Source organism: Rissa tridactyla, chromosome 8, assembly GCF_028500815.1.
Source record: "Rissa tridactyla isolate bRisTri1 chromosome 8, bRisTri1.patW.cur.20221130, whole genome shotgun sequence".
Taxonomy (NCBI): domain Eukaryota; kingdom Metazoa; phylum Chordata; class Aves; order Charadriiformes; family Laridae; genus Rissa; species Rissa tridactyla.
Window position 1 is genome coordinate 10,248,655 of NC_071473.1, and position 10,665 is coordinate 10,259,319.

Here is a 10,665-nt window from a genome sequence, read left to right on the forward strand (position 1 = left end):
CAGATATCCACACAAATCCAATTTCCCTATCACTTTTCCACCAAGCATACATTTTAATCAATAGATGGATGTTTAAGTGTGGGGTTTTGTATTCTGACAAAGTAATTTTAGGGATGGCGGCCACTTCCCAGTGTATAGGTTAAGTAAAGCCACAAGTACTATAGTCATCTTGAAGAAGTATTGCCAAATCACATCTTGACAAAGCAAACTGTCACTTGTCTTAAGCATTGTGGGGTTTTTTAATACCAATGTCAGACATTGCGGGACAGCCCAGTGTGATCCATAATAGTTATTTAGATAACGAGAGGGAAATAGGTACACTCAGCATGTGTTTTGAAACATGTTTTCTACTCGGAACCGCAGTGCTCCATCTTTAGGTCTTTGATCAAATCTGTATGCACAAAGGCGTCATTCATTACTGCCAGCATCAAAATAATCATATTCTACGTCTGTGTGTCACCAGCAGGGAAACTATCAGCTCTCAGCCCCAAACTCAGCGTTTGTTCCAATGCACCAGGCGCAAACTAGACGCTGTGCCAGGACATTTGTAGGACAACTGCTAACAGTACTTGTTCTGACACTGCCCCAGAGCCCACAGAAGAGGATTATTTCCTAGAAAGCCTGGAGGGCTGGGGAGCGGGGCTGTAGCCACAGCCTGCACCCTCCCAACCCTCCCCCTGCCAGTACCTGCCCAGGTACCGGCACACCCCTGCCTTCGATAACCTACACTGGAGAGGCCAAGAACGAAAAAAAGCTGGAGAAGAATTAAAGACAAGACAGGTAGGAAAAGAGACAAAGGGCAAAGTACCGGAGCCTGAATAGTTACATTTATGAACACAACAAGTACTAGGACAAGATAATGTGTAGAAACAAAAACTGCACTCAGCAAGCAAAAATTTTAATTTTCACATCTAGAAAGCACAGCAGGATCTGCACACACTGGATAGGTATGTACTACCTTTCAGAAAAGGTGTCCCAGATGTTAGTGTCAGGGCACTCATATGCTTAGGGCACAGTTCTCTGCAACCTTTCTGTGGCCAAAACACCAAAAAGTCAAAGCTCTTGCTTTCTCTCTCAAGAAATAAACAGTAACAGAGAAACAGACATAAATATACATGCATACTTTAACAGACAACACTTATTTAACATAAGCATACTGCTAAAAGAATTAAATGAAAACCAAAGGAAGCTTCTCTTGAGCTGAAAAATACTACATACCAGTGGTACATGCCAACACGGATTTCAGAGGTTTAGATTAATTGATCGAGAACATTGATAATTTGCCTTTTCACGTGCCTATTAGAAAATTCAGAAATGCAACTGACAATAGGGCAAGCTTTGTAACTCCTTGCGGTTCCAGGCCTGAGTCAGTTAAATGAAAACTTGTGAGTTTGCAAAAGAAAACGATAAGAGATAGAGCGCGAGGGCACAGTTTCAGTATCCTTGAGTTTTCAGCGGTAAATAAAATGATTGAATTAGATTTCATTGCCTGTCACCTACCGGGCTCGATAGAGCTGTGCAATACAGAATAGCGCCTGTGCGGTTTTCAGGTGGAAAAAACAAAGTAGCAGTAAAATAAACCCTTAGGAACAGGGTATCGGGCAGGCGATATCTCCAGCTAAGTTCGGGATGCTGGGATGCCCGCTGCGGAGGCGAGCGGCGCCGAAGTGGCACTGGCCAGAGGAGCGGATCCGGCTGATGCATCTCCCGGCGCTGCGCCGCGGCCCCGGGGCGCTCCCCCGCACGGCCCCTCCGCCGCTGGCCCTGCCGGGGGCACCGGGAGCCCACGCGGCGGGACCGGACCCGCACCGCGGCACCACCTGCGCCCAGGCCGGGTGGGGGCACACCAGCGCCGGGCCACCGCGCCTCGCTCGCCCCAACTTCCCCGCGCCTCGCGGGCAGCCCTCCCTCGGCGGAGAAACGCCGTGAGGCGGGGGCGCAGCCGCTCCCCCTCCCGCCGCCGCCCCCCGCCCGCGCCTACCATCGCCTTGCCGTGCGGGGCGGCGGGTCCCCGGCGCTGCGGGTGCGCCCGCTGGTCCCCGCCGCGGTCTCGCTTCTCGCGGCCGCCGCCGCCGCGCTGCTCCTCGCCGGCGTCGAGGGAGCTGAAATTCCAGACGAGGAGGGTCTGCAGGAGCAGCACGGTGAGCGCCGCCACCAGCGCCGAGCGGGAGTGCCGTGCCAGCCGCCGGGCGCACGGAGCGGCCACCATCTTCGCTGCTGCCGCCGCCGCGCTCCCGAGAGCCGCCGCATCCGCCGCGGCACGGAGTTTTCAGCCGGGCAGAGCCAGACGTCAGCAGGAGGAGGGCGGAGGTGGGGAAGGAGAGAGGGAGGGAGGGAAGAAAGGAGGGAGGGCGGAGGAGGTGTGCGCGGGGATGGGGAAGCCGGCGGGGAGCCCTGGCGGCGCGGCAACCCACGGCCGGGCCAGCCCCGGGGCGAGGGGTGGGGTTGGTGGAGGAAGAGGAAGGAGGAGGAGCGGGAGCGGGGGGCTGCCGCCGCCGGGGCGGGCGGGCGGACGAGCCCGGGCTCTGCGTGAGGGGAAGGGGCCGGGCCGGGGCGGCTCCGTTCCTCACGGCGGGCGGCGGCGGCGGGGCGGGCGGCGACTGCCATCTTCTGAGGGAAAGCTGCCGCGCGCCGGCGGGCGGCAACCGGGCGGGAGGCGACGGGCGCGAGGCGGCACCTCAGGTGCCGCCTCGCGCCCGTCGCCTCCCGCCCGGTTGCTGCCTTTGCCCGCGCCCGACCGAGCGACGATTCCCCTGTGGAGGAGAATCCTCCCTTTTACTATCGTTAATTATTTATTTTGTTAAACCGACTTGGAGCCCGTTCGTAGCGGCCGTTTCAGACAGGGGGCTTTTTCAGGGGCTGGTCGCATCAAAAATGGCCGCAGCGGAGAGGGGAGGGAAAAAAAAAAAAAAAAAAAAAGAGGCGCGCGGCCCACGCTGTCTTAATGAAAGATAATTTTGTCGATGAATCGGCGAACTTTCCACAGTTTATCAACAACATGTTAATGTGCCTGCCATGTAGCTATTGAGTGGTATTTTCTTCTGAAATTTACTCCAGTTCTGCTCAAAGTAGACCCCAGTGCGACGTTGGGTCTGTGGAGCCTTCAGCCGATGGCCGAGTGGCAGCCATTAGCTACCATGCCCCTGCCATGTAGCTATTGACTGGTCTTTACTTTTGAAATTTACTCCATTTCTGCTCAAAGTAGACGCGAGTGCGACGTTGGGTCTGTGGGGCCTTTGGTCTGTGTGGGCCCTGCCAATGGCTGAGTGGTGTGACTGCAGTGAGGTGCACCTTTAAAGACACTGTTGTTTCCCCCCATCTGATGAACAGCCATCCCCACGTATGACTGCCACAGATGAGTGCAAACTGTTTCGCGGGAAAAAATGGTCCAAATCCTCCAAGACTGAGGTTTTGTGTTTAAAACAAAAGGGTTGCTGTCAGCGTTTGGCCTCAGCAGAGCGAGAACAAGAGCGAGGTACAACACCTCCACAGCCCTGCGAGGTTTGCAAGTACCAGGCATAGGCGCAAGGTGACTGTAATTAAATGCCCGGTGTCTAAAAAAGCGTACGTAATGGATGGCTTCAGTTGCCTTTTTCTCCCACACTGGTATTGGCTTTCTAATCTGAAAGATCTCATTATCTGATGATAGTAGTGAAGTAGGGAGTTTTTTTAATCTGCCTGCAAAAAGTGCCTCTTTCTGTAAGCCTAATTCCACTTTACAAACCAAATCCAAAGGTGAAAAATAATATCTTCTGATAAGGACAGCTGCTTTTTCTAAATGACAAGCAAGTAGGATTTGCACACACCAGCAGGATTTTGTTTGCATTGGAAGTGCTTTAGATTCTGATCTGAAGAATAATGAAACAAGCAGTAAGATTCAGAGGCATCCTTTATTAAGAGAGTATTCCTCATGATCCAGTGAGGCTACAAATAAAATTTCACAGGATGTTATCTTTTGTTGCAGTGTTACAGAAGCAGATGAAGTACACGGCAGGTTAGCAATAAGAAGCATTGTGCAAGTATTTAGCTTTGCAGAGGTGTGCATGACTGGACAAATAGGCTTTCTAATATTAAAATGAATCTTTAGTAATAATCCCATGATCTGATGGAAGAATCAGGTTTAGGAATAAATAATCTGTTGTTCCTAACACGTGAATTTTGAGTCTCTAGTGGGAAATTCTATCCTCAAGAAAAACAAGCAAGGTGTTGTTTCACACATGACGGTTCCTGGGCTCTTTGCTCCTGTACTGTCCTCTGATGCTGTTGGATACTTACTTCATAGCAACTCTATCCTGGTGTAAAACCATCAATTCAGTGCAGTTACTCCTCACGTATAGAGTAGTAAGATCTGAATCAGGCCCAAATACACACATGCAGTTTCAACCAGGGTCGCAGTCAGTGTATCACTGACTGCAAGGTATCAGCACAGAAAGGCTTCTTTCTGTGTAACGGCTGAGCATCGCCTAGCTGACCTTCAGTTCATGCAATGGGACAGCGTCCATTTTTGCCATCTGTGGTGGTAGCGAACTGCTCTTTATGGGCAGAGAGCCCACGATAACAAATTTTGACAGTGCCGGGCTTCCGCACCAGTTGCACATGCATCAGATTTGCTGGTCACACAGTACAGTCAAGTGAACTCTTTGAACAAAAAAATGAAAAAGACTAAAAGTGTTCTTGAATATCCGACAGAGTCTGCACAGCTCGGGAAGTTGATGGATAATTTTTATTCCGAACCATCAAATAATTGGGCATTATAAATACACTCAAGCAAATCTGGTGACAAATACCAGATAAAAGTGTCTTCCACTTGGGATTGTTTTCCTTTTCAAAAGGAAGTTGTGGTCTTAGCATGTGGTTGCCCCATGCAGCCTTCCCTTGGGCTTTTAGAGGGCAGGAGGTGCTCAAGGAGCCAGAAAAAGGAGACTTTGAACAGGCCGAATCGCTAATAGCTCTGAAGAGCCACAGACCTCAGGGCCTGATTCTGATCCTGCGTACCTCATTGTGAAATGGGAGACACATTCAAACACATGCCCCAAAACACCTAAAAGCCCTAAAAGCAGCATTCAAGCCAGGCAATGTTTTAGCACGGGGCAACACTGCTCTCTATAAAAGGAGCACAGGAGTAATTATGACCAAATTGTGATCCATGTTTTTTAAAATTTTTATGACCCATTGGAAAATTTCCTCCAGATTTTCGGGGGCAGTTTTTATACTGGAAAATGTCTGTGGATTTTCCTTATCTCTGTATATAATTACTGTGACTGATAAAGCAGTGAGGAACAGCAGTGCACGCTCAGTCTCATGTGTGTCCTACTGAAAGCACGTCTGGAGAGAAGATTTGTATCCAAACCACAATAATTTATAGGCCATAAAGATCTGAGTCTTCAGTGTAAAGTCACCGCTGTGTATGGGTGGGAGCCTCAGTATGAGACACTTTTGCACTGAGTGAAAAAGCGGAGGGGGGAGAGGAGCAGGCTTCCTCTCTGACAACATCCCCCTTTCCCTGTATTTATAGAAATTATGTAAAATCTGGAAAGAAGAGTACAGTACGTATGGCATTCATTTTTAAAACTGTGCTATGACCAGTGATCGCTAACTGCTCAAAACATCCTTCTTCTGTTGCTAAAGAAAATAGCCAAATAGAGGTAAGAAGGAGGATAATTTAACTAATTATTTTTTCCTGTGCTGATTCAAACTCAAAAGTAAAAAGCACAAGGCTGAGTTACTTGAGAATTTGAAGATGAAAAAAAGTCACAGACTGAAACACTGAACTGTACAAATCCTAAGAACAAACTAAGATCAGAAATTACATAAAAGTTAAAACCATAAAATGGACTTTCCTTATTCTCACGTTCATTAATAACGTCAGCTCGAGTGAGCTAAATTGCATCAGAAAATATTTAATCTGGCTACACGGAGGACATTTCAGAGAGTTACCACTTTGAAAATCCCTGATGTTGTCCGTGTCATGTGAAACAAAGTATATAAGAGAAAAAAACAGATTTGATTCTTAATAGACAAGTATTATCACGGTTGCACTTAAGTGTTAAAAAGATGGTGTTTTAAACACGGATAACTAATGTGACTTGGCTAATTTGCTCTAAAATCCTAACAGATAATTGGCTTAAACATTTTTTACCTCTGCATAGGTATGTAAATTCAGGCTCGGTGTGTTTGAGAGGAGGTGGATATCAAACTTGGCTACTTAGAATGATGTAAAAAAAGAACCATATTCCATTCCAGTAAAATTTTTACTCTGATCTACTTTGCTAGATTTACCTATCCTGTTATAAAAATACACTTCCTCCTGCTTACAGTGTAGATACAGTCTAAAATTGAATCAAATAACCAGACTTTGTACAAAGAAATAAGTGAAATTGAGAGCAATGTTAATAAGCAATATCCTTTCCTCTACTTTGAAGAGCTTACGGTCCATCTGGTGAACAAACACTACAAGCTTATCTGAACTCCAACTCACAGGCTGACTCATAGACAGTTTAGAAGCACATTCTGTAATCAGCGAAAGACTAAGTTATTTCAGAGTGAAGATTTGCATTTTTCTTGAAAAGTCGTGTCCCTATCACATAAAAATACAGATTTCAGATATATGTTATCAGGGTGAAGGGAAAAAAGGCATATCTGGGAATGAACTGATTTGTCTAAGGATAGGTATCTCAGATATATTCAATTCTAAAAGAAAAACTGTGAAGAATCCAGAACAATTAGCAAATTTGTGTATATTCCTATGATTTTAAAAAATTGTAACACCTAAGGAATGCACCTTATGAATAGGAAAGACTGAAGGAACCAGAGTTGTTTAGCCTGGAGAAAAGGAGGCTGAGGGGAGACTTTATCGCTCTCTACAGCTACCTGGAAGGAGGTTGTAGCGAGGTGGGGGTTGGTCTTTTCACGCAAGTAACAGGTGATAGGACAAGAGGAAACGGTCTCAAGTTGTGCCAGGGGAGGTTCAGACTGGATATTAGGAAAAATTTCTTCACTGAAAGGGTTGTCAAGCATTGAAAGAGGCTGCCCAGGGAAGTGGTTGAGTCGCCATCCCTGGAGGTATTTAAAAGATGTGTAGATATAGTGCTGAGGGACATGGTCTGGTGATGGACTTGGCAGTGCTGGGTTAATGGTTGGACTTGATGATCTTAAAGGTCTCTTCCAACCATAACGATTCTATGAAATAGGCCACAAGCATGAGCAGTGTTTTATGAGCAATCTGCAGTGGCAGTATCTTCCTGAGGTCTGGGCTTCTCCCCTGAAGTGGAAGATTCTTTTTTTTCCTTTTCCTTCTATCACTAGCAGGAACAACATACCACCCCGAACCATTTTAGTGAAGCGCTGTGCATATGGAGGACTTATACCTGTTCCTCGGGTTGCTGGCAGTCTTACTGGTCTATGCATCAAATCTGAAAGAGTAAAACAGGGCAGGGAATTACTCGTTGAGAGGCTAATAAAAATTTCACGATCTCAGACTACAGTTCAGTGTTCCCAACTCATTGCTTTTTGTTTTCAAACACTGGTGTATTGCTATACTTTAAAGCTAGGAGAAATGTATCTTGATATTTTGGAACCACAGCACTGTCATTAACTTAATGTTCTCCAATTCGGTCATTTATATACCACTCAGGTATACTGTTCCACGAATACTCACTATTCCATCACTTCTTTCATAAACAAACAAAACCCCAAGATGTACTCATTTTACATCTAGGTACTGTCCATGTGAGTTATAAAAGCCAGGTTCTCTCTTAGCATGCATTGGCAGAACTAAAGTCAACAGAGATGCTACCATTGTGTGAAAGAAACACCTTTAACTCTGGTGGTTTTGTAAAACTTGAGATTCCAGCAAGCCCTTCTTAATCCACTCTTGTTCCATTTTGCCACTTAATAATTTGCAAATGCAAATTCTGGTGTTAACGTATATGCAAAAGTCAAATTTTTAACACCAACATTTCATTCTAGCAGTACCTACAAACTAGCAACATAAATAATCCTTATTTTTCAATTCTGGGTCAGTATAGTCAAAGACAATAAAAGCAGTTACTTTTCTATGTTCAATTTCTATAAAATAGGTAATATGTATGTGGAATATATATTACTTCTTCCTTCTGAGAGATGAATTTAGTTCAGGACCTTGGCATATGCTCCACTTCAGGAAGTGAAGGAAAACAGACAAATTATTCCCTTCACCATCACATTAGAGCATTCCTTTTTCTTTATAATCTCTTAGCGTATATAACCTTTTACTACCAATGAGGGAAAGTGTCATGTATATGTACTTTATATACAGCTCTCAGTGTTGTGACAGCTTTTTCTTTCAGCCAGTGGTCGAAGATAATCACGGAAGGATTACCCATCTGTTCTTGCCATGTGGCATTCTGTCTTCGGTAAGGAGATACTGCAGTTCACAGCGTCCTGCAGTTCTTTTTTCTGATGTCCTCTCATTAACTAAAAATTGTATTATTATCCTTCTGAGTTACTAAGTTGGAAAGTCTGGAAGACTCATGAAGGTGACCTACTTTGGATTATCTAAGTTAGAACCAGACGCTGACTGTTGCAAATAGCACTTTGTTTAGATGCAGAAGGAACTGGTTTCCTTGGCTTCGGCTTTCATTCTGGGTTTTCTTTTTTTTTTGTCTTCCCACTTGATGGAAAAAAACAGGTGATACCCAAAAAAGGAAAATCAAAGGGGAGGAGAAGAAAAAAAGAGACTTTTTCAAGAAGACTGACACAGGAGGTTGTGTTTATGTGATTAGTCAGTTTTTCAAAACACCAGCAGAGAGTTTTTTAGACTAGGTTTATTACAAAGACATACCAATGCAAAGTACGTGTAGAGGTTTCTTCCAGCAGTCACCTGCAACGTTTTCCATGGGTATGAACTTTTATTTGAGACATCACTATCATTTTCTGCTGAAATAATAATTAGAAAGGAAACAAGCCTTTTAAAGAAGATTCCAATACTCTCTCATTTTGCCTAACACTGAAAAATACAGTATTTTAAAGACAAATAACTTTCATTCTTGGGCTTCTGACACAAGTTCACCTGTATGAAAGCTTGCTATAAAAAATACCTAATAAAATAGCATGGCTGTTCTTCATAAATGGGGCCATTTTGTGGTCATTGATTTAATGCAACGTTTTATGTCAGGGAACATTGTTTATGATATCATGTCAAACCCACTGCTGGCAGCTTCAAGAGATCATTTGCCTGCCACTGAGGCACTCCTGTCCCTTGACCACACTGGGTAGTCCCACAAAAAACAGTGTGCTAGGTAGAGCTGGTCCTATATGTCCATGCGTGACAGTGACATTTTGCTGAACCTTTGCATAAATTCTCCAAACCCTACATCAGTTTGCCTGGGGAGGGGCGGGGGGGGGGGGAGTGCGAGTGTGCCGTTTACCTCCTGGGAGAGAGGAACAGAAGGGGCAGCCTGCATTTCCTGCTGCAGTCCTAGCAGCCAATTTAGTAAAGAAGCATTTCAGTTTACCTCTGAAATTGGTCTGTCAACACCACAAGCTTATCAAGGATATTATAAACCAAAGACAATTATAGAAATTTAAGCAAACAAGCTCGATAACTATCATTAATCTTGCTGCATTCAGATAGGCATTAACAAAAGGGGGTGCAAAAACCTGCTTGGCTATAATTTGCATGCTACAAGAAAAGGAAGCATTCAGACAAGATATTTGATGTGCCTTAAAAGGTACACAGTTTTTGGAGGAGTGAGGTATTAGTCCACGTACGACAAAGATGACTGTGTTGTACACTATATGATTCCTCATTTTAATAGCTTTTGAATTTGTATAACTGGTAACACATTGTAAACACTTATTACTGAACATGAATCAGGGAAGATTTTGGTAAAGGTAATACTTCCTTTACGATTTTTGAGAATTACTCTCCTATTTAAGGGTTCAAGCACCGACTTTTACCTATGCCCCAGATCTTCCATCACAATGAAAAACCTCCATAATAGGACCAAAAGATGTGAGATTAATTGAAAATCTAGCAAACGTACTCCTCCAGGGAAAAAGTTCCCATCTTTGCAAAACAAGAAGGCAGGTTCTTGAGGCCCTATGCAACTGAGGAGCCAGAGGAAAACCTTCTGAACTAGCTAACTAACATCAGTTTTGCAGTAGCAGACAGCAGAATTATCTTGAAAAGATCTACATCTGTATCGTTTTGCCCTCATAATGATTTCTGCTTTGATGAACTAAAGGACTGGGAGGAAAAAGAGCTGGTAAACCAATGTGTCCACATCAGCAGCATCATCCAAAACATACCAGCGGCCTGCAATTCACAGAGCCATGCTGCTGACCGTGCCTCAGCAGTGGCTACTAAGTAGTGACCACTTGCACACATGTGTAATCAGTGGTTTGTTCACTGGTTTGCATGCCTGCAGCTGCACAAATTATGTACGTATGGAGACGGCCGAGTTACACCGCATTACAGCACATACTGTTGTAACCACCTTTAAGGAAAAGATGTGGTTTGGTGCCCATCATCATGGCTCCATCTGTTTTGAAAACTGATACTTACCTCACGTAAGAGCACTGTAGATGTGCTGACTCTTCAGCACAAGCCGCTGGAGGTAGCGGCTTGCTTGCTCTCTGTGGTCTCACTAATGGAGATTATACAGAAGATACTTGTATGACTGC

General features: G+C 44.9%; 1 protein-coding gene across 2 annotated transcripts in view; it reads right to left on the minus strand.

Annotated features, from left to right (window-relative positions):
* XYLT1 (xylosyltransferase 1) overlaps window positions 1-2,400 on the minus strand; it is a 204,887-nt gene extending 202,487 nt beyond the window's left edge. For both annotated transcript variants that reach the window (XM_054210998.1, XM_054210997.1), the window contains exon 1: window positions 1,982-2,400. In XM_054210998.1, the coding sequence (XP_054066973.1) occupies window positions 1,982-2,209 (228 nt within the window). In that variant the 5' untranslated portion in view covers window positions 2,210-2,400. The remainder of the gene's footprint in view (window positions 1-1,981) is intronic.
* Between the last annotated feature and the right edge of the window lie 8,265 nt (window positions 2,401-10,665).